Source organism: Crinia signifera, chromosome 5 (assembly GCF_055691185.1).
Source record: "Crinia signifera chromosome 5, ASM5569118v1, whole genome shotgun sequence".
NCBI classification, from domain to species: domain Eukaryota; kingdom Metazoa; phylum Chordata; class Amphibia; order Anura; family Myobatrachidae; genus Crinia; species Crinia signifera.
This window is the reverse complement of record NC_139221.1, coordinates 35,460,011-35,485,181: the sequence shown is the minus strand read 5'-3', so window position 1 is coordinate 35,485,181 and position 25,171 is coordinate 35,460,011. Positions and strand designations below refer to the sequence as shown.

General features: G+C 43.1%; 1 protein-coding gene across 1 annotated transcript in view; it reads right to left on the bottom strand.

The window, feature by feature from the left end:
• SDC2 (syndecan 2) overlaps positions 1-24,687 on the bottom strand; it is an 87,919-nt gene extending 63,232 nt beyond the window's left edge. The window contains exon 1 of the mRNA XM_083187005.1: positions 24,201-24,687. Coding sequence (XP_083043131.1) covers positions 24,201-24,260 — 60 coding nt within the window. The 5' untranslated portion in view covers positions 24,261-24,687. The remainder of the gene's footprint in view (positions 1-24,200) is intronic.
• Positions 24,688-25,171: the final 484 nt, after the last annotated feature.

Here is a 25,171-nt window from a genome sequence, read left to right as displayed (position 1 = left end):
TACACGCGCAGATATAGTCTACGGTTCCAAAATTTTTGCACTGGCATTATGGTTAGCCTGCAACAGGCTGTAGGATAGCAGGTCCCAGCATGCAAAATCATTCCTCATAATACAACACCTCACCCAGAAATATCTGTCTTCTATTATACAAATCTATTCCAAATAAGGTAGCACCGCACTGGGAAGCAAAGCATTGTGTGTTCTCAACTTCTCAATGGAGCTATTGTACTTTGTCTCCTATCTAGAATTTTGCTTTCAGCATCCTAACTATAACTAGGCTGCCTGTCTTTTATACTGTAAGTGCATCAGATTCTTCATGCAGTTCAGGATTAAGGTCAACGTGTAGGGTATTTCCAAAAAAATAATTCTGGTGGAATTCAGAAGTCAACCAACCTAATATAAAAACATGGATTACGGCAATTTAGTGCACAGGTCACAAGATGATGCAAAGGTCATCAGATCTAATACCATTTCACATTTCCAGGGGTCACCAAAGATCTAATACCATTCTGCATACAAAGAGATCATCAGTGATTTACTGTAATACCAGTCTACATACAAAAAAGATCATCAGTGATCTACTGTAATACCATTCTACATACAAAGAGGTCATCAGAGATCTAATACCATTTCACATTTCCAGGTGTCACCAAAGATCTAATACCATTCTGCATACAAAAAAGATCAGTGATCTACTGTAATACCATTCTACATACAAAGAGGTCATTAGAGATCTAATACCATTCGACATCAGAGATCTAATACCATTATATATACCAGATCCCTCAAACGTGTGCTGAATACCCCAGAGTGCAGAAAGTAGGAATATATGAAGAAAAACTGGTCGGAACCCAGGGAGGCTAGTTCGGAAATTAAATAAAAAACAAAAAAAATCAAAAGCACAATAATAGTTTGATGTGGCCATGGCGTATATTTTCATTGAAAAGCAAAGCTTGCTCAAGCTCCCCCCTCATTTAGGTCTGTGGCTGTGGCAACGGTGAATAGACGAAGACCAGAGAAATACCAGATCAGAAATCCCATTGATAAATTAGATGGACCTCTGGAGAACACTGCAGATTGGGATCTTTGGCTGATCGCACTTTAACAAATAGATCCCTTGATCTTCAAGCCTCAGTTCATCAACTATATGGAAAATGTGCCACTGTTTGCTGTGACTATGTGGTCCAGCACACATCCCATCAATCCATAGGTCCTTTCCTACCATAATATGTAGCACTTCAAATAATTCCACAGCATACTGCCTATTTTCCCTGTTGCTCTCCAATCTCGGATAGATGAACCAGATGCTGAAAGAGCGGCCACCCACTTCCCCATACAGGTGGGCAGTTCATGGTGTGATTCACTGAGAAATAGTGGGTGGCCACTTAACTTACAATACTACATAGTATAGCTTGCATGCCAATGCCATTATGCCCCCATATCTTCCAGTTGGTCATGCCACATCTAATGGACCGCTGACCTGGCTGCGTTCAGGGGCAATCAATGTCATCAAGTTTGATCCACAGAGAGGGAAATTAATCTAAATGTCCTCTTATGTCTCTGGGGTAGATTCACAGGTGTCAAAACGGGGGAGGGGGGTTGCAACGTGACAAACATTTGAGAGGCACCAGCCGTTGCTGTTGGGAAAAGCGGTGGACTATACTGCCTCATACAGAACAGTTTCAATAGCTACCAACATCCGCATAGACCCTCACACAGCAGGTTTGTCCTCTAACATGCGCTACGACAATTCCTTGGGTCTCTCCTCCGATGTACCACAAGCAACTAGGACCCTGATGCATCTTTAGATCCTCTAGAGCAGAGGATTCCAACTTTTTTTCTCTCTCTTTGCCCTTGATTAGGCTTTTCATTTATGAGTACCCCCTCCTCTCAATCTGAAATATTCAAAGTACTTACGAGTGGAGCAGAAATGAGCGGTATGCGTACCCTTATATTAAGGAATAGCAGTGGAGTATTGTGCGCTGAGGAATAGGGTTTGTTTCTTATATAGCGCAGCATATTCCATTGCGCTTTACAATTGGGTAGATGAACGCTGATGTCTGAGGAAAGCGCATGTAGCTCCCAGTGGATTGCGGTTCGGGCAAAAGCACCAGGAGAATCTGATAACGCTGCAGATGGAACCGGAAGTGGCTACCAAAGAGGAAAGTGAGAGGAGTTTCCCATAGCATACCAATTAGATTCTAGTTTATACATTATATTCTAGAAAATAAAAAGCAAGAATCTGATTGGTTTACCAAGGACAAATGCATTCTCAACTAGAACAATCCATAGGCTGCCTGACGAGGGAATAATAATAATAAAAATATATAATTATTTATATAGCATTCTTACTCCAGCAGGAACCACGGCACTTTATACACACTAAAAACACTGCACACATAAAACAGAAGTGTAATACAGCAATACAAAATCCACAGAGACATAAAAGAAAACCTACATCGCATAACGCACGACTGGTGCAGGTATTCCGGGCACTAACTTCCATGGGTTGTGTATTCCACCCTCACTACCAGGTGAACGGATTCAGTTCTGCATTAAGAATAGAAATGGGTCTGGCTGAAATGAGTCCGACAACCCTCGAACATTAATAATTTCATTGCTAGAAGATTCGGTAAATCTAGTTGCTTTTGTTTATTGCAGTTATTATATAATAAATGCACTGCAGTGTTTAGTATACTCAGGCTTCCTATACTGCTCAATATGCTTTTTAGAGTCTTCAGTGTGCCCCGATAATACACAAATCTAGGATTCAGACTGTCGGAACATCCCGACAGTCGGAATATCCCAGGCCGTTTTTGTTTCTCTCACCTGCAACTCAGTCGGAATTCAGGGGTAGATTTATTAAGCTCGATGAAGTGATAAAGTGTCTGTTTTTTATCACCAGCCAATCAGCTCCTACCTGTCATTTTTCAAACCAAGCCTGTAAGTTCACAGTTAGAAGCTGATTGGTCGGTGATAAAAACCCAGGTACTTTATCACTTCACCAAGCTTAATAAATCTGCCCCTCAATGTCTATAGGTTGTAAGCTTGTGAGCAGGGCCCATCTACCTCTATGTTGGTTTGTTACTACCCAGTTTGTTTTATCACTGTTTCCTATTGTAAAGCGAAACGGAATTAGCTGCGCTCTATAAGAAACTGTAAATAAATAAATGTTCCGACTTTCGAATGTCGGTATGTCTGATGATTGTTGAAAAGTGTCATGGATGGTCGAGAAATAGACGATCCACATCCCTTTCCGACAAAGCAGATCCAACTTTTTTTAAAGTCGGATTTTTTTGGTCAGAAACGGCCTCCAATGCGGTCAAAAACAGTAGCATTGAAATGGCGTTGGCTACCATTTCTACAATCGGAAATAGTCCCCAGGATTGAATACCCCCGAAAAGTATATTTTTCATTTTATTAAACAAACAAGTCAATAAGGACTAAAAAAGAAACAGTGTATAAAAACAAACTCCAGAAACAATAACGTTCACTTGCTAAAATCCTAACCAAACCTAAACTTGTTCCAACTATACGTTATCAGGATTTTTTTTTCCTTTATACAACGCTGACATGTAAATGGTGTTACATCTTTAAATAGCAGAGTTATATTTAGCAATGAAATGTACTGTAAGCACATGAAAGTGCCCTGAGTAAAAGTTAGGCGCGTAGAGGACACTCGGAATAAGTGCAGTGTATCTTATCTTCCAGAAAATGTTTATCTGTGTCCCCTCAGCCAGAACCATGAAAACATTTTTTTTTATCTGGAGCGACTAAATTAACATATCCAAGAGGGAATTATATTTTTATGCAGCACAGCGTGAGATAAGAGCCGGAATCTGCGGTACGCTCTCCAGCCACAGTGTGACAGGCAGAGAAAGCCTGAGCTGAACCAGCAGGTGGCTGATTTTGCTCATTGATGCACTATAATCCCTGAATAGATACCCTCTCACCCAGAATGTTTTTCCGAAAGAAATTCCCTCACAAAGTGCTGTTCAGATGTCATACCTCTGTTCATGCATTATGGGACATTAAAGCGCCAAAAGAATTTTACACGCGTTAGGGGAAATGAAAGTTGTAAAGAATTTGATCAATGTGCCTCCCCCTCCTAACTAGAGCCTCAAGCTAGATCATGGGGATGGGGGGTTATGCCATCGGGAGGACCAATGAGAAGCTACATTGGTCCTCACGCTCGATTACAAAGTTGCCATTTAAAAGTGGAGAACAAAATTTGCCCGACAGGACTGAGACATGGCCATAACTAGGTGACATTTGCCAACACACAGGGGCCAACAAGGACTGGTCCGTTTTCTATTTTAGTAAATCTCAATTAACTTCATCTTCTTCAATCAATAATATAGCAAACAGGCACAATCAGCATTACTGGAAATGTAAAATGTTGGGGACTACATTTTTTTAAGACCAGGAAATATAAGTAATTCAGGTGTAGACATCTGTGACATGAAACTAAAATCTGGGAGTTGTTAGATCTGTACATCTATTCAAACATCTACATTAGGAAATTATGCGCACATAGGGCAGGATGTATTAAAATACATTGCCGTCTGACCGCAGCGATGCCAGCCCATGTGTATTAACATACGCGCTTAGCATCGCTGTGCGATACCTGGAAGCCTAAGAAGGTGCCTTCTGGGTCCAGGAGGACCTGGAGGTAGGTACGCCAGTGGGAGGAGGTGTGGCATCTTTGGTGAGGGTCGGCAGAGATGACAGGTAGCAGTAGAAGCCCATAGGCTTCTATAGGGTATCGCCACCCAAAGGTGACAATACCCTTGCCAGTGAAGATGGGGCGGCCAGGTTTTAGTACATTTGAAAATGCGGAAAACCCCCGAAAACAGGGGTTTTACCGCATTTTCACCTGAGCACATCCCGCCGAGAATGATGTATATAAGTGCCGTAATTATGGGACTTCTGTGTGCCAGTTTGTCAGTCTGAGTTAGAGGCTACAGGGGAGTATGAGGTTGGCAGATCATGTGCATGCTCAGGTCGTAAGGTCAGGTTTGCTTTCTTAGGTAGACAGTGGAAAGAAATGCCAACACAAACAAAAAGGTTGACATGAAAATGTTGGACACATGAAGAGATCGACATGAGTTTTTTTGGGGGTGTCAATTTTTATCTTGTAGCTCATGCACCCCAAACTAAATGTCCCCTCGAATTGCCAGGTTCACTTGCCATGCTTTGGTCAAGGTGCCTCGTTTTACTGTGCTTGGAACCCTCTACCATTCCCAACTGGATTCCATGTGGATGGTAAAGTATGAAGACAGAAAATAAAATGATAAAAAAAAAAATATAAAAAATACATTTGTTGACCATATACAGTATCGTCCATTATTATATCAACCTAAAGTCCAGATACTATAAGATCTCACCATTAGGTGCAGACAGTGGACTAACGATCTCGGATGTCTGGCAATGGGAAGGAACCACAACAAGTATTTGTGGGAGAATCACCAACTAAGAGAACGTGGGGTTTGGCTGAAATTAAAACCTAATCCTTGATTACAAATTGGACCCCTTCCATTTGAACCATAGTGGTCTTTGATATAGCAATGCATCACCTCTGGTGCTCTCCAACTCCTTCTTACACTCACTGCCAAGTATATTCTTAGCGGCTTCTGTGCGTTGGATCACAGCTAACCATGGATTTTACCAGTAGATACCAGTCCGACCAGGCATTTAGTGTCGGTCGGGGTCTGCTAAGAAAACAGGCAACAACCCATACCCAACACACAGACGGCAGCCCCACTGATGCCTAATATTCCCAACACTCAAGCTCTCAAAACACAGTGTGAAGGCCCCCCTTGGGGTACAGTCAGACAAATCGTCTGGGGTCGTTTAGACTGTCGATTTGTCTGGGGTTTGAATAAAAGTAGAAACTGTATTGCTCCTTTAATGTAGTCTCTTGTCTTAAAGCAATAGGTTGGTATTTTCAATGTTTTACATTACTATACCGGTAAATTTACTGGGATTTATTAAAGTTTATAATCTATGAAAGGTTACACTGTGCTTATAAAATAGATAGTCTATGGTCAGCCGGTCTAGGTATACACAGGCTTATTGTGAATGTCACTTTCTATATTACATCAAGATTTTTCAGATTTTGTAAATTTTAGATCTTCAAAAGGATTTTTCTTTTGTTAAATTCACAACTCTACATATAAAACGGACGCGGTGCTCAAGGACAAACAGATCGCTACTGATCATTGCTTTTGTTAAGGGCTCATTCCAGAAAACTGTTTCACCCAAATAGATTATGACCTTATAAAAAACAAAATTATCCTAACTTAACACTATAAAATAAACTATTGTTTGATACCATATTCAAGGACATATATAATGTGTGTGTAGATAATGTGTGTGTGTGTGTATATATATATATATATATATATATATATATATATATATATATATATATATACATACATACATACATACACATACACATATATTATATATGTATGTATTTATGTAGTCAACAAATAAGCTGAACATATATGTCTAACCATACATAAATCTATGGTCTAATCTTGCCAAATGGCCAGGATTGGCACATCATAGACCTTGATGTGGGGTGCCGGACGGGGTCCCGACAAATATTCACCCGACTGTCAAAACACCGACAGCCAGGTTCCCTACGGCCACCTGCTATTTTCCCTCGTGGGGGTCCACAACCCCCATAGAGGGAGAATAGTGTGGCGAGCCTGCAAGGGGCTTTGTTGCGCTCACCAGGCTGTCTGGGTCCGGCCAGTCGGGATCCCGACGTCGGGATAATGACTCTCGGACCCCTATACCACACCCCTCGATGTGCTAGATTTGGATTTTAGTTGCCCACTAAAGCAATAAAATCACATTGCAAGTGTACACTGACCCTTGTAGCTTGCAGTCCTTGTGCTTCTACAGCCAAAGCCTTATTCTGATAGTTTACCGTGCTGTTCACAGCCTGAGGGCAGGGGGCATGGGGCAGCATTGACGGGCTGCGCCCATAGAACGCCCAGCGTTTCATGGGCGTTCCCATGCAAACACTGGGCGGTCCTATGGAAATGGCGCCATGACGCTGGTGCCGGGCAGCTGACATCACCGGATGTCAGCTGCCCGCCCTCTTACCAAACAGGGAACATGCAAAGCTAAGACATCGGAGAGTGTCTTCGTTTTGCGTGCACCTTCCAAATCATTCGATGGTCCATGTCCATCGAATTAATTGGTCCCCGCACCCAAGGCTGCGAATGAATGTTTACGCAAAATATCCATTCGCAGCCGTGCGGGGAACCGAGTGAGCGAGGGGGGGGGGCGGCGTTACATCCATACGAAATGCAAATTTCGCAGTGTTGCGTGTGGACCAGAATAAGGCCCTAAGTCCCCACAAAAAGGTTCTGATACAAGTGGTTGAATTGACATCTTCCCCTACATTTCATTATACTAAATCTGCAAACTTTATACCAATTATGTTGCGGCAAACCTAGACGTGACGGGAACATCTAAGTCTTAACAAGCATCTTGTTCCGTATGGTGACAAGAAACTACTAGGTCAGTGATCCACACAGGGGCACTTGCAGAGGTGCCATGGGTTGGTGTTCCATCACCAAACCAATTTATTTATAGTCACTATAAAATGCAAAACCAGAGCTGGCGGCGGACAGTCAAAATATATGTAGACTAACAGAAGCACAACCCTGGCCACCACCACATAGCTGACCCTAGGGACAGGTGATCACAATATCCTACATCATTTTTCCCTGAATTTATCAAAAGAACAAACAAAAACAAAAACCTCTTAAGCTGACCTTACATCTACAGATCAATTGTCAGATTGGGCTGGTTGGAACAAAATCCTGGTAATGGATGAGAACAAATGACAGTTGACCATTTGCTTTGAAATGCGGGAAAACTGCCAAAAACTGTCATTCAGATATTACCAGGATTTTTTTTCCAACCAGCCCAATCTGACAATCGATCTGTAGATGTATGGCCACCTTTAGCCTAGGTATCATACAAAAAACTGCTGGTACTCTAAGGCACAGTGACTTAAGGACAACTGCACTAGGAGGACACATCTGTATGGGACTAGCTCCAGGAAAAGTCACACATTTTGCTTCCATAACAAAATACTGTTTAGTGAACAAAATAAATAATCTTCCCACACTCTGAAGCTACATTATATGGGTGTCACCCATGGGACCTCACTTCCTCTGAGCCTTGGGGATGTGAATACATGAATAAATGAAGTGTCCGCAAAAAAAAAAAAAAAAAGATCATCCAATGTGCAGTCAAAGTAATAAAATAGAGAGTGATAAACAACTAACCAATCAGCTCCTACCTGCCGTGTCACAGTGTTTGAAAAATATCACGAAGAATAATTGCATTGTATAATGTACCATCTTCAACAAAATATTTTTTTAATACAAAACAAGTAGACATAAAAGGGAAAGAATGGGGAAGGGAGTGTTAGGTAGGGGTGAAGACAAGACAAGACATCCTTTTTATTTAGGGTCTAAGTATAATTATTAAATATTTATTATACATTCTAGTTGAAATCTTAGGTTCTTGACAGTTGACGAATCGAAAACCATGCAGTTGACTCAAAAAGATAGAGAGATCTATATATATATATATATATATATATATCTTTGTGTATCTTCATCTAGACTATCAATGTATTTTTCCCATTTTTTTTTGCAAATTTCTGAATCCCCTGTTTCACATCTGGTAATGTAGCTCTACATTCAAAATACAAAATCTTAAGTACCACCACCCTCCGGGAGTTAAGTTTTTACTTTTAGAAGTTGAATTATGATGAAGCATATTGGCAATGCCCTTATCATACTAAAGGGTGGAAACGGATAGGATACAGTAGCTTCTACGCCATAGAAACTTTGTAAAGGTGTTTTACCATATAAGATCCAGTTAGCCAAAATTAAAAGATTAGCATTTTACAATTTGGTGCAAATGTTGGTGAGCGAGAAACTCACTACTGTGGGCTGACAGCAGTTACTTGGCATTAAGCACCTGCTGCACGGAGATCGCTCACTGCAAATGTTACAGCCACATGTCAATCTCCATGGAAACCACAGGAAAATAAAACACACGACACCACTTCATGCTAAAGCCCCTTATGTTTAGTGCAGGGTCACCAACTCTCACTATGGAACTTTCCCCAGCTGTACAGAATGTAGAACATGTTTCTGTATAGCAACCGGATATTTAGGATAGACCTTAAAACAAAATTATCTTACATAATTTGGGCAGAACAGGCAAGAATATCAGATAATAATAATAATAATAATAATAATAATAATAATAATAATAAAGAATTATAAAAAAAAAACCTACAATACCAAAATATGTGGTTACTGCAGAATAAAACAAAAATCATACCTTAAAACTTCAGAATTAAAAAATCAAATCACAACAAATAATAATAATTTTATATAGAACTTTTTCTCCAATAGGACTCAAAGGCGCTTAACAGATAGAATGACTGTAATAAAGTACAGGAACAATGAAGTACATAAAAGCTTTTCATAAACAATACTTAAGGGAATTACGGAAATGCTTGAGTAAACAGGAAAGGCTTGAGTCTGTTTTGGTAGGATTCTAGGGTAGAATTCTCCGTGCACGAAAGTGTGTTCCATAGAGTCGGAACCGCATGGCTAAAAGCCTGTGTGTACTCATTGTCAATCTACCATGCCAGTAAAAATATGGTGAATGATAAGCCGCCCCTAATATTTGCACCTACTCTGTTGGCAGGGTTCTAACTATACAAACATAGACCTCTGCACACCCCTAATCAGCACTCCATATTCCTTCACAGTTGCTGCATTGGATCTACCCAAAACCTTAGGTCTAAATTTAATAAAGCGGTGATATTGTCCATAGCAACCAATCAGATTCTGTCTATTATTTCTCTATTGCACCCTAGAAATTAATAGACAATCGGATTGGTTCCTATAGGCAACATCCCATCTTCTCATTTCTAGAGGCTTTAGTAAATTTACCCTTAAGAGTCCAGTCCGCTAAGGAAGAAGGTAACCGGCACAGGTCCTTTAACACTGTGGGAGTGCCCACCGGCTATGTACTGTACTCTACCACCCAATTCCTTTGGGTGGTCTCACGACTATCCTCAGTAGGATTGTTTATATTTTACAAGCAGCAAGAACTCTGCGGTGACAACAGAACTGGGCAAAGTGATCGGCAGTTACTAGGAGTTTCCTGTATCAAAATAGACAATGACCTTGACCTAAACCGACATCAGGAGGCCACTTGCTGTGTGCAATCTCTGGGACACCAAACTGATCGAGTTCAAGCTGTCTTCCGGGATCATACAACGGAGACTTAACACTTCAGAGTAATTAGAGAAAGGTGTAGCATTGCACACCACGCTAGGTGAGGAGACAAAAACTTCCCCTTGTGAAAACCCCCCAAACACTTCTATAGACTCTTGTAACTAAATGCTCATTTCAAGTTCCAATAAATCTGCTACAGTGCAGCCATCAAAACAGACATATGTTGAAATGAAGAGCTTGCAGAAGAGGCAGATAGATAGCACATGGCACCAATATCTGCAGTTTGGAAATACTAGTTAATACACAAATAGAATATGGATGTTTTTCTAGAGGGAGCGGAGTAGAGAAGAACGATGAGCGTAAATTTATTCTGGCACACATTTTATTTCACGATCATCCAGGACTTCTACCGGCCGCCCACACATCAGGCATTTGGTCAGAATTCCCCAATTAGTCCGGGCGCCGTCATTATCTTCTAATGTTCATTCTAGCACCTTTCAAAATCTGTGCAATTCTTCTTTCCTCTCTGGGGTCTTGCTCTCTGCTGTGGTGCTTCTAGCACAGTCAGATCTGTATTTCAGCAACAGAGGTACAGACCAACCTGTGCTAGAAACCACACAGCAGAGATTAACAGGAAAGAGGAACTGCACAGATTTTAAAAGTTGGTGAATGCTAGAATGAGCACTTATCTTCTGACCATACAAAGAGGCCTCAGCTGTGTTGGATACAGAATCCATAGTCTAGGCTGCAACGAAGAGTGTTTTTCTAGAGCAGACTCCATTAATATGCTGGCTGTATGGATGCAACTGTGCGACTTCCTCAGGTCAGAGACGGGTGTGCCTCCTAGACCCGCCCTTCAGGAGGAACATCAAACATCTGGATCTCCCATCACGTGGCCAAATTATACATTGATTTAACTGCTCCGAGTATATAAAAAAGCCCCAAGACTAGGCTGTGTATGCACTGCTCTGCTATGAAATGTTAATGAGTCCGCGATAGTTCAGCCTAAGGCAATCACTTGTATTATTTAACATACAAAATAAAATGTACATCGAATTCGCAGTCATGAGTGCAATAGTTTCAGCAACCCAACTGGTGAATGTCTACATACAACCATTATACAGTATATTACTTTATTCTTTTTCAGATATTTGGTGCTATAGGTGTTTCTAGATTGTAGAATCCGTCTGGCAGCAAATTCTAAAGAGCTGGATCTAGGTTGTGCATTAACACTATTATATACATAGGACCAGAGACCAGCCACACTTACATACTTAGTCATTCTTCGCCAGTTCTGCTGCCTAGGTCACACCAGCACCATAGAGTCTCTAGCGCAGAACAGAAACCCAAAAGATTAAAGCCTATAAGGATGGAACAATCAAGAGATTTAACAACTACCTCTTTGTTGAGGATTGTTAAACTTGTCAAATAGATGCAGGCTGGGTATGCCTGTAACCAAGGATTACCTTGGTAAATCCAATATTTGAATAAACAGGAAAAACACTGTTGTAACTAACTAAAACCTGCATCATTAGGTCTGAAGGGGTAGATATATCAAGCTTCAAAAAGTGGAAGAGAGGAGAGTGGTAAACAGCCAGTCAATCAGCTCCTACCGGTCTATTTTTCAAACCCAGTCTGTAACACGGCAGGTAGGAGCTGATTGGCTGGCTGTTTGTCCCTCTCCATTTAATCACTTTTTGAAGCTTAGTGCATCTGGCCCTTAAATGGTTTAACCATCATATACACAGGTAATATGGTCTCTGCGCCTTCCATAAAGTCCCCTCATTTGGCTTTCCACCCTGCCCACTTGACTAAGAAGAGCATGGTGTACAGGAGGAACACCTACACTACTAGGAACCTGGCAGTGGTCCCCAAAAACTCAGGGGTCTACTTCATGTTCCAGGAGAGTAGGTAAGTAGGATTTTACTAGAAACATGCATTTTAGGGAAACCCCACTGGAAGATGATCTGAAATGGTCCGAATAAGAAGTAGATCTCCATTAGAATGCCAACGACGACAAGGCAGCACACATAATAAGTATTACTTCCCTTTATTTATATGGTTCAACAAGGGGTCTGCAGAACCAGGAACAGTATGAACACAAAAGAAGAAGAAAAAATTAGACTTACTGTACAGTACAAAACATTGCAGAATATGGACCACAAGATTTATAACCTTTGCTGCAGCGGTTAAAGTGAGGGGGAACGCGGTGGAACTGAGTTCCACCACCTCTAATGGTGAGATGGAACATTTTTACCTCCACATTGGCCCTGCACAGTAATTCTCACAGAATAGCATTCTAGTTTGCAGGGGGTGCCAAAAACCCTACTACTGGCCCTGTCTCTGCCTAATGGGGAGAGGGGAGGGGGTGTAATTAGTTGGCATAGAGAAACGAGTTCCCCCACTTCTGCATGACCACTTTAAGCCCTGCTTTGCTGCATCAATAACCTGCACACAAAGGTTTGGGGCAGTTGTTGGCGGGGGGGGGAGAGATGGTGGTAAGAGTTAGAGAAGGGGAGAGGGCCCTGCTGGATCCAACCCAGTTTTTCATGGAAACTGCTCCATTGCATTTAATTCTTTTAACTGTAACTTATATAATGTGAAAAGGGTGTTTTTTTCTTTGTTGCCTAGCACCCACACAGGTAACGGCCAACACTGTCTCAGGGAACCCTGGAGCACTACAAGACCCAGTTTTCCATTGCCCTAGAAACTAGGGCATCTATGCAAATGAACTGTTTATGAATGTAGGACGTGGCTGACTGTGAATGTGATTAGAACCCTCAGTCTCTCCCAGTACATAATCACTTTACACCATAGTAACTACCAATCAGGCGTTTGTTGTTATCTGATAAGTGCAACTAGACAGTGCAAGTATGTGATTGGTGACCATTTAATTGCATGGGCAGTAATTGTGCTTTCAAGTGTAATCTGTTTTATTACTTGGCTCACAAGTGTAGGCAGTCTCTATCTCTCATTTGTACTGGTAAAGGCACAAAGATCTATAAATGTCCCACATCCCACTGTCACCATTAGGGTGACCACCTCATCCCTTTAATCCCGGACACATATTAATTACACAGGTTCTGTGGCTGGCTGACTTGAAGACTCCATTTCAACTGGTTTTAAACTGCCACAGAACCTGTGTAATTAATATGTGTCTGGAATTAAAGGGTGAGGTGGTCACCCTAGTCACCACCAGTAATCACATTAAAGGCCTCTAAAAAGCAGATCCAATCTAGTGTAACAATGGGAACTAAGGGGGCGATTCTAATCGCCACACTGCCCTGCGTGTTTGCATGTGCAGGTGCTTGTTCGCTGTCTCGTTCAGCAGGGGGGAGGGGGGACATGGGTCGGCGGCGAGGGGCTGCTCGCCCATGAAAATCCTGGGTGTTCCCATGTAAATGCACCCGTGACGGGCAGCTGATACCAGCTGTAAGATGTATGACACCAGAGAGGTGTCTAACATCTGCGACCGTTATAGAAATCACAGCGCTTAAACTACAGGCAAATCTGCAAATTTTGCAGCTTTGCACGTGGACCAGAATAAGATCCTAAAAGAGAACCTTTTCCTACCAAAAGTTATGGTGCCCATAAAATAGGGCGATATTGCACACAATCCATTTTGACCGCATCATGCTTTGCCATCATGCTTTGCCACAGTTTTGCCATTAGGGAATACAAGAACTATGGCAAAGCATGCTGGGATGTGTAGTTTCCAACAGCTGGAGGGCCCCAAGTTGGCTATGCCTGCTCTATGTGAACATCACAGATTATACTGTATGTCACCATCTAAATGCATGGGCCATACATAGCTGCCCCTCTGACTACGGTATACTTTCAGCATTCCATGAAACCGGTGTTTCAGTTGGATATACAAATGACTTTCCTACTGCACTTCTCTATCCAGCAATAACAGAGGGAATGCGGAAACAAAGTGACAATGACTGGGAGACTGCAAGGTGTATTACCAGGGCATACTGCCAGTAAAGATTACACATTTTATTTTATCAAACATCTGTAAGACCCTGTAGGCATAAAGCAACACAAAACACTACCTTAATGGGACACTATAACACGCTGCTTCAAGACAAAGCACAAGGCGCATCACCCGCCTCGGTGAGAAATTATAAGCCTTGAGCGGCATATTAACTTCATTGCGACTACTGATAAGGGAACATGCGTCACAGCTGCAGGGGAGACCCACAGGAAACATAAACATGTGTTACAAATAAGAGAAACAGCCACATCCAGAACTAATGCAGGGTATATTTCACTGATGGACAACAGCTTCAGTTTGCTTAACCTAATTCCAGCGGCATACAGAGGTACAGTTATAGGGTCCACACATATGGCAATGTCAGGCTATTTTCTAAACGATGTTACTTAATTTAACTACATCGCTCAGAAAGGGTGTCGGATCCCGACTGCCGCTGCTCCAATAGGGGGGATCCTGAATTAAAGGGGCCATTCTCCTTTGTGGGGGTCCATGACCCCATAGAGGGAGAATAGAAGCTGTGGCGATTGAAGCGAGCCACTAAGCGTGGTGTGCGCAGCATGCCCGCAAGGGGCTCTTTGCGCTCGTCCCCCTGTTGGAGCACCAACAGTCGGGATTACGAATCGGCCACAGTACGAATGTATATAGAATATGAACGCCAGTAAAGACACATTCCGTATGTATTTTCCATGCATTGAGCTTGATGGACATCTTACCGCAAGGCGCTAATGTTTGTCGTGGTATAATAACAAATAAAAGAAAATACCGCAATGGCCGCAGGAGGAGCCTCAAAATGAGTGCGACAAAAGTATTAAAGTAAATTGCTAAATGTAAATCAACTGGATTAGGACAGGTAACAGCGACTTGCGATCAGGAATCATTTATTTATAGGGCAATACAGACAAAGATTAAGGACTTCAAAGCTAAAAACAGAACCACTAAGGTAAGGATCCCAGTGGATAGAGAAAATGCAGAACAATATACAATAGAACATAATAAAAGACAGGACTAAACTGATCAAAGATTTATAATAGCCAATCCTCGCCGGCCTCAATAATGGCGCTTGTGTGCAATAAAGCTTTAATTAGAAACATTTGGGGTTTTGGAGGAAACCAACAGTTACTCTCTGCCAAAGTTGAAAAAGAACGTTCGTGTCAAACCCAAAACATACATACACCCAGGATCCAGTGACAGCCATCATTTCTGCGGGCTGAGCCAAACTGCACAGTAGTGATTCCTGGGAACACACCAAGCACCACAATATGGCCGCCGCCTGTCTGTATGTGAGGGAATTTGGCGGCATAAGGTTTATTAGTCACACTATGGATTCTCATGGTGCTTTGTGTAGAAACAGCCCATGAGAGGAAAAACAGAATCATTGGCCAATTTTAAACACTGCCACAAGAGAATACATACATTAAGGCAGTGATTGTAATCTACTCGCTAAACAGTGATTTCGGCCCACCCCGTTGGTTGTGGGACTGCGTATGGTCTTTTATGTGCAAGTGCAGCTCCCAATTGTGAATGGCTTTGGCGCTCCAGCTGTTGTGAAAATACAAGTCCCAGCATGCCCTGCCACAGTGTTGCTATTAGAGAATGCTAAAACTGTGGCAATGCATGCTGGGATGTGTAGTTTCATAACAGCCGGAGGGCCATAAGTTGCCAAGGCCTGCTGTAGTGTTCACTCTAACACTCTGCTCCTGCCATAACCTTGGGGTGTCGCTGTCTCCTCTGGTGCAGCTAGCACATTCTGGTCGGGTATAGGTCATTGGGTCGACCAAATTAAGGCTGCCATACATCGGGTCGACCAATGAAGGTCAACAGGCCTTAGGTCAACACATGAAAAAGTTCGACATGCCTGTGGTCGACAGTCAAAAAGTTTGGTACTTGTGTACTAGCACGGCGCCCCGATAATTAGTCGCCCGATTTTTTAATCGCATGCCATACACCCGATGGCATGCGATGCGATTTTAACGCATATACGATATTAAATTGTACAAGCACCCTAATAGGTGTTATTAAGCAGCCTAATGGGTGCTTACAATGCTTAAATGCACCCCCACGCCACCCCCCAAGTATAAACGTGAACCCGAAGCGTGGCGCGGCGGTACGCGTCCTACGACCTTTTTATACCCCCACTATCCACTATAAAGTGTGGCGAGCGCAGCGAGCCACCGAGCCCAAATCGTGGCGAGCCCCGCGGATACCTGTGAAGGTATCCGCTGCGCTCACCACGCTTCGGGCTCGGTGGCTCGCTGCGCTCGCCACACTTTATAAAATCAACTCCACTCCGACGTGGATAGTGGGGGTATGAAAAGGTCGTAGGACGCGTACCGCCGCGCTCGCCACGCTTCGGGTTCACGTTTATACTTGGGCGGTGGCGTGGGGGTGCATTTAAGCATTGTAAGCACCCATTAGGGTGCTTATACAATTTATAAATCGCATCCCATTGAATTGTATGGCATTGTACAACATCGGCCGATATCGCGTCGCATCGCATGCGATATGGTCTGCAATGCGATGGGCGCCGTGTTAGTACACAAGTACCAAAAGATTTACTTTTTTTTTTGTCCCGATAGTCGTCATGGACACTGAAAAAGTGCACCGCTGCGCCTGCCATGCTTGGGGTGCGGTGCCTCGCTACTCTCAGCACACTATTGCATTCACACTTCACGCCCTAGTGGACAGTAGGGCATGAAACACTGCCTGTCGGCGAAAAAAAAAAAAAAGACAAAAACTCGACCTTTTGACTGACCATCCCAATGTCGACCTAATGTATGTGTCGAGCTTCAGTGATCGGACCAATCTATGTTGATTTTCAGTGTCGACCTATGACTGTATACCCTCTGTTCTGTAACTCAACAATTGCTTCCATATTTTTTTCCTGCTAATGGCACCTACAAGGTCACACTGTCATTCTAGAACGCCCTTCATATAATCATTTGTATCAACCTGTAGTTCAAAAATAATGTTAAATCAACACACGTAACTGGTGATGTGATTACATCAGCACGTCTGGTCACTGACCTACAAGAACGCATACAGTGCACTGTGACCGGGTCAGTATCACCAATTCCAAAATAATACACCGAGTGTAGACAAATCTTGCAACAATGAACTAAAGTCAATTATCATCTATATATATATGCCTAGTTTCCATGTGTCTCCAAAGCACTGCCATCTGTTGGCAGCAAGTGAAACTACATCTTTCTCTCTCACACATGCAACACACACACACACAGAGGCAACCACAAGGTAGCGGACTAACTTTCGAAGCATTTGCTTCGGGTAGGCTTACTAGTAATAAACATGACTTTCTGCAACCAAGTATCAAAATAAACTCTAGGGGACATATCCATTAAAATGTAAACCGCAAAGCAGAATTTTTACTCTGGCTTTAGAGGTTTTTAATTGTTTAGTAAATGCAGAAGCAGCAAGGCTTTCGTATGGGAAATCTCATTACGTCAACATTTTACCCTATTGGGCAACTACATCCCATTCTTAGGTATTCAATCTTGGGTCACGGCTGTCGGGACGTCCCGACAGTTGTGACCCTGGCCCATTCTTGACCCGGTTGACTAAGATTCGGCAGGCGGGATTGAATGTTTTGGCTGCTGAGTGAAGAAAAGGGGGCGTGTCCGTGAGAAACGGTCGTGGATCGCCCAGATTTTTCCAGCATTAAAACTTTCTTAGTGCAATGAAGAGGCATAGGAGACCTGATTAGGCTCTTCCCTGCTTGTATCTGGCCACATTAACGGGAATAGTGTTGTGTGTGATGTTTGCACACGGCACACACAGCAGTACAGGGAGAGAGTGCTAATACCATTATACGTTGCTCCATAACTGCATGGAATGTATCTTTATGCTGCAGCAGAAAGCACCGATGCAATGTTGCGTAATGGCACATCCAGTCCACAGGCACAGCAAGACTTGGAAGGCTGCAACATCGAGCGGAACATTGCAAAGTATTGAATTACCTACTTTCAATTCAATCACAGCACCACACCTGGGTTGCAGGACAAGGCCTGTCTCTATTGTAGATCCAATCAGTATATGTTAGCAGCAATGCCTAATACAAGTAACCACCACGGCCGGCCCAGAGCTGGCAGAAACCAATACTTTAGACCAGGAGTAGCCAAATCTGTCCTCAAGATCTACCAACAGTTCATGTATATCAGGCAGACTGTGGGTCTATAGTAGGAATGAATGCAGCATGTATGAAAATGTGACCGTTAATAACGACTACGACTGTGCACCAGCTAGGTGACCTGGGAAATGGGATAGTTAGTAATTACTACAGCTGTGCACCAGCTAGGTGACCTGGGGAATGTGACTACAGCTGTGCACCAGCTAGTTGACCTGGGAAATGTGACCGTTAGTAATGACTACAGCTGTGCACCAGCTAGGTGACCTGGGAAATGTGACCGTTAGTAATGACTACAGCTGTGCACCAGCTAGGTGACCTGGGAAATGGGACAGTTAGTAATGACTACGGCTGTGCACCAGCTAGGTGACCTGGGGAATGTGACAGTTAGTAATGACTACTACTGTGCACCAGCTAGGTGACCTGGGAAATGGGACAGTTAGTAATAACTACTACTGTGCACCAGCTAGGTGACCTGGGAAATGGGACAGTTAGTAATGACTACGACTGTGCACCAGCTAGGTGACCTGGGAAATGGGACAGTTAGTAATGACTACGACTGTGCACCAGCTAGGTGACCTGGGAAATGGGACAGTTAGTAATGATTACAGCTGTGCACCAGCCAGGTGACCTGGGAAATGTGTACGGTTGGTAAATCTCAAGGAGCGATTTGGCCACCCCTGCTTTAGGATGAAGGGTGAAGCCCTGAGTGTGTAAGGTGCCAGTGTTTCTGTGCAGTCTTCCACCCATAAAGCACAAAGACAGAGTGCTGAAAAAAAAAAATAGGAGCAGGGGTATCCAACATGCGGCCCTCCCCTTACTATGGAACTCCACAATCCCAGCATGCCCTGCCACAGTTTTGCTATTAAGGCATTCTAAAGCAAGACATGCTGAGATGTATATTCCCACAACAGCTGCAGGGCCGCACATTGGATACCCCAGGTATAGAGCGTATAAATGGCAATCATTATGATCAGTGCTTTTTGCAGTTAAACATGACACCTAATAGCTGCCATATGTAATTGCTCAGGTCATATTACCCTTAGGAAGACCTGCACAGGGCCATCTTAACGTGTGAACACACCGGGCGGGCAACTGCCCAGGACCCACTGGTTCTAGATTCCTTCGAGCATTGGTGAGCTGAGCCTTTAGGCATCTGCCCCTCAGGTTGGTGACTCTGGAACTTCTTGCGAGGCAGGTAGAGAGTGCTGCTGAGCCACTCTAACCGGGAATTACACACAACCAGTGCAGAGACGCAGCATTCTATTCCAGCCTCGAGTCTGCAGCCAGACTGCTGATTGGTGGATGGCTGGATAGATCCATGAATCAAGAGTGCTGACATCCAATCACTGTAGGTAACCATGTATAGATACAGCAGGGGATAATATCTATGTTTGTGTAAAATATTCCTGTGAGTGGTTGGGAAGGGGACCCTGTGCATTGGTTTGTCCAGGATCTACAACACTTAATACAGCCCTGGAGTTGGAACACAATCACATTTCTGAGCAGGTCATCATATCTGCCTATTACCCCTTTCACACCGCACAAATAACCCGGGTCAACGTGAATTGTGAAATGGCCATGTTGAATATCCCAGGTCAATCAACCTGGCACTCTGAGCCGGGATAAAAGCAGTGTTATTCCCAGGTCGGACCTGGGTTGCTGGGCAGTGTGAACGGGGAACCTGGGTTCCTTTCACTTCTATGAAGGAGGCATCAGTGTCACCTCAGTGCTGTATCCTCCCCTGCCCCTGCTCCAACCAGCCCCCGGATGATGTCAGCAGTGAGCAACAAACAGCACGAATGCCAGGTCGCTCCCAGGGTGGACCCGTGTCCAAACAAATACCGGCGACAACCCGGCATTTGCGATGTGAAATGGGTATATCCCTCTATTCCAGTCAATGTAGATCTGCAAAACACTCGTGGAAAGAACCTAAAATCTAGGGCTTATAATAATAGGAGGAGAACACCACAATTGTAAAGCGCAACGGAATCTTCTGCGCTATATAATAAACTGTAAAAAAATAAATAATACAGTGCAATAATCATTGCGGCCCTGTGCGACAGACAGAAAATACGTTTATACACATATAAGTCAGGGGGCCAGATTCTCTAAGCTTCAAAAGTGATAAAATGGAGAGTGATAAACAGCCAGCCAATCAGCTCCTACCTGCCATGTCACAGCCTGTGTTTGAAAAATGTCAGACAGGAGCTGATTGGCCGGCTGTTTATCACTCTCCATTTTATCACTTTTGAAGCTTAGAGAATCAATGTCTTATATAGAAGTGCAACAGAAGTGTATTATATGCTCATGAACATTTGGTGCGCATCAAAAATATTTTTTTCCAAAAATAAAAAGTCAGAATCAAAGCTCAATTTTATAGGTGAAATCCTCTTTAGAAAAGTTGGGGGGAAAAGAATCCCCCAGAGGCCACCAGCCTAAACACTTCTGGATCATGCAATAGAAATTTGCAGCAAGAGCCTGAGAGGCGAGGAGGAGAGCAGCTGTTTTTGTTCAAGAATCCCATTTTCACTCAATTGCTTCCAGAATGTTTTGGGGGAAAAAAATGTGGTATTTGAGTCACAGGAATGGGTAGGGTCCCCCCCTCCCGCCCCTCTTTATGCCATGGAATGTCTAGATTATATCAGTAGTATTTTCCACATAGCCGTTTTCCACTACGAGAGCTCACCCAGTTTTCTGGCAAAATAAAAATGTGAGTCTGAAACTGCAGGAATGATTCTTGTAATTACGTCACTGGAGCCAGAGCAGAGCCCTCAGTCCCACAAGCAAACATAAGACAGGGAAGGGTACGTCCAACGCTGCTTAAACAGGCAAAACAGGCCTAAAACGATTTCAACCAATCAGCAGTCGGCTTGTATCGGTCTGGTGCAAATTAGACAATGAAAGAAAATGTTTGATTGGTTGCTATGGTTTTATTGCAGTCTTGCACCCTGGAGGGATGCTAGTAAATATCTCTCACTGTTCTAGCGACTGCTGGTATGTGAAGGCTCTCACAGGTGTCACAGAGCGCCATTTGAGGTAATAAAAACCAATGCAAGAACTGGACAGGGAAGGAAATACCATCTAATCTAAGAAGATAATAATACAGCATTTATTGTTTACTGCTTGGAATTAAATAGCACGTTTCATTCTGGTCATTATATCAGTAGTGGATCATCTTCAAACCAGCCAGGACAATATTCATCTCCTTTTCTACAATTAGGCTGATGCTTTAACCCTTTGAGTGCCAAGTGAATTTGACAAAAAAACAATAGGTGTGAAAATTGCCAAGGAAACATTTGTATTCTTCAGAATGACCTGTAACGTTTACCTTATATAGGAAATAGAGTCTTTTTTTTTTTTAAACACAATTTCTTTTATTTACATTTATATAACAAATGTGAGCGACGCTGGCATTTTTAGCGGATATTCTGCGCATCTCTCAGATGTTGGCAGTCAAAGGGTTAAACGCGCAGAAAATGAACATATTATTGCAATTTCTATGCAAATACATATGAGGTCATGGGTTCGATACCCACCATGGCCCTAACTGTGCGGAGTTTGATTATTCTCCCTGCGCTTGTGTGGGTTTCACTCGGGTACTCCGGTTTCCTCCCGCATTCCAAAATTATACTGGTAGGTTAATTAACTCCCAACAAATTAACCCTAGAATGTCTGTGTGTGCGTGTACATGTGGTAGGTAACATAGATTGTAAGCTCCACTGGGGCAGGGACTGATGTGAATGTCCAAATATTCTCTGTAAAGCGTTGCGGAATATGTGTGCGCTATATAAAGAAACTGTTAATAAATAAAGATGCGAGTCCATCTCTCTATGACATCACTGTAATATTTTCTCGTGTACGCCTCATTGGACAATACAAAAAAGCCAGCACTGATATACTGGGCACAGATCACAAACCTCACACTGCCTATACTGAAAGATGGATACTGTGGATACAGAACTGCAGCTGCAAAGCCACCCAATGGGTTGGGCTATATGTCATAATAATAATAAAATGACCTTGTTACAGACATGATTAGTTATATTGAAGCGTACCTACATACAAACAAAACCACTATGGGCTGCGTGCTTGAAAAGTTGTAGCATTTCTAGAAGAAAGTACAACTGTGGCATATACAAATGATTTTATCTTCTCCATCGGTTACACAAGAACCCTCTGGAGTCTAGACATATATACTACTCCAGGGCAGGACACAAACCACACGAATGTGTCTGAGATATGTTTACAGAGAAAAAAGAAAAAATATATAAGTCCTATAGAATTCCACTGGGGTTAAGGAGTACGAAATTAAATTCTAGCACTACCCTGTTTTCTTGAAAACCCTGCTCCACAGAACAGAAAATATTTTCCTAAAATACAGAAGAAAATTATAAGATTTATATCTTAACCACATCAACCGGGAACTAACCCACAGCCAGGATCATATTCCTGAAACACAAAAATGTTGGAAGTTTCAAAACAACTTTTTCAGTCTGCACTAGTCTGGATGGAGGCTCTCTGTCAACAAAGGGGGGGGGATCAGGAGTGGGCGAAGGTTAGCAGGAAGTGGGGGAGGGTACAGGGAATATCATAAACACAGCTGAAACACTTGGGGACTAATTTTTAAAACCCATCAATTATTAGGTTAAGGAAACTTTAGACGCTCCTAAAAGGTCCCTTTCCTGTACAGCACCTAATGCCTGTTTGGGGATATCAATCACCAGCCAAGGCTTATCTGGGATTCTTAGCAACATTCTAATCATTTATGTCCACCTTCTAAAATTAACTTGGCATTCCATGACATTTGTTAAGCAGTTAGCAGATTTCACTTCGCCTAGAACACACAAGGACCGATGGGTTCCAAAGTTCTGGAGTGTTTGGCTGGTTTTGGGAAGCTGCTGATTATTTGGATCCAAAACAAATGACATTTCTGGATAAATCAGTGCAGGACACTTCGATTACCATCGGTGTCATGCACATAGAGTGTCGCAAGACTCACTCATTTCCTATTAAACTGTGCATTGATTACTTAATAGCTGACATAACTGGCACAATATTAATATGGGAATCACAGAGGCACAGAGCCAAGGAGCACTTTCTCCAAAAGCAGACAAAGCAGCCTCACAGTGTTCTCTAGTCTGCTAGGATATCCATGGTCCCAAAATAAACTGTAAATTGTAATTACAGCTCTCATTGTGGGTAGGACCAGCAGAGGAGAAAGTCAGACTTTCCCCTTGCAGTGGGGGGACACTCAGCCACTCCATAAACAATCCACGTTTAAATGGAAATAATTCCAAGTAGATAAGATTAGGGCTAATTAGCCTCTAATATTGCCTGTTGTTAGAGAGGGGGGGGGGGTATTAGTAAGAGCAGACTGGAATTACCCAAATTGCAGTTATTGTCTCCCAGAGGATTGGTACACAGCCACAAACTGATACAATGATACAAAAATTACATCAGTCACTTTGTAACAACAGTGCAAGGAACAAAAAATACTACAAAAAGCCACCTACAGGTCCAACTGCCTGGGAAACTTCAAGCACACTGTACAGCTCACCAAGGAATCTGTACTATATATATATATATATATATATATATATATATATATATATATATACACACACACACACACACACACAGTGGTATAATGCACAATATCTGCCCTATGGAATCCCAGCCTCACACTACATAAGCAAGGCAGCAGTATGTTGCATTACAGTAAGTACATGATCAGCCAGATAAGGAGCTCTTAGAAACTCACCGACTCCCCGGACACAAGGGCCAGCAAGCCAAATGTGAGCAGTATCCAAATATTCCTCATGATCACCCCCAGTAAGGCTTGCAGGAGTCCCACTGCAGAGTTTCCCAGCCGGATCCCAGCTCTTGCTTCCCTGACTTGTTGCTGCAGGAATCCCCAGCAGACCACGGCTATCCCTGTGCTGCAGGCGCACACACTTCCCCGGGCAGACTTGGCTTGCGTTGGATCTAGCAGCGACTTGCGTTAGTTTCTGGAGCGATCTTCTTGCGCTGCGATGTGTGATATTGCTGCAAGTTCCCCCTTTCCCTGGTGTGTGTGCTGCTTGGGCTGCTAGTGCTGCTGCTGCTGCTGCTGCTGGGTGGTGGTGACTGTGCCAGCAGCAAGGCTCTCTGGCTCTGTGTGATCTCCCCTTCTGGCTGACTGTGAGAACAAGTCTGGTTCCTCCTCCCTCAATCTCCTCCCGAACAATGTGCACTGGCGGACTAGTGCGACTCCTAGTTAAAACCCAGGAGAATGTGCAGCACCCTGTACATGACCGGTGCAGGAAGTGTGATTCTCCTGCCCTCTCCCCTTCCATAACCCCCCTCCCCTTCTATCTCGGCACAGCTCTGCTCCAGCAGTTTTATGTATTGGAATATTTGCTGAAATAAACTTTGTTTTTATTTCCGCTGATATCACAGATAAATATTTGCAAATAAACAAACTGCATTGTTTAGTACAGTGGTTCCCTATACTCCTTTCACATCACAATGCTGCCTCGGGTTGGGAGCTTGGGTCCGGGTCCGGGTCATTGGGTCGACATACATTTGGGTTGACCTTCCCAATGTCAACATAATGCTTGTGTCAACCTTTTGACCCTGTCAATCTTAGGTATGTCGACCCTTTTCCTGTGCCGACCTAAGGCCTGTCAACTTTCATTGGTCGACCCAATGTATGTCGAGCTTAATGGTGTAGACCTAATGACCGTATACCCC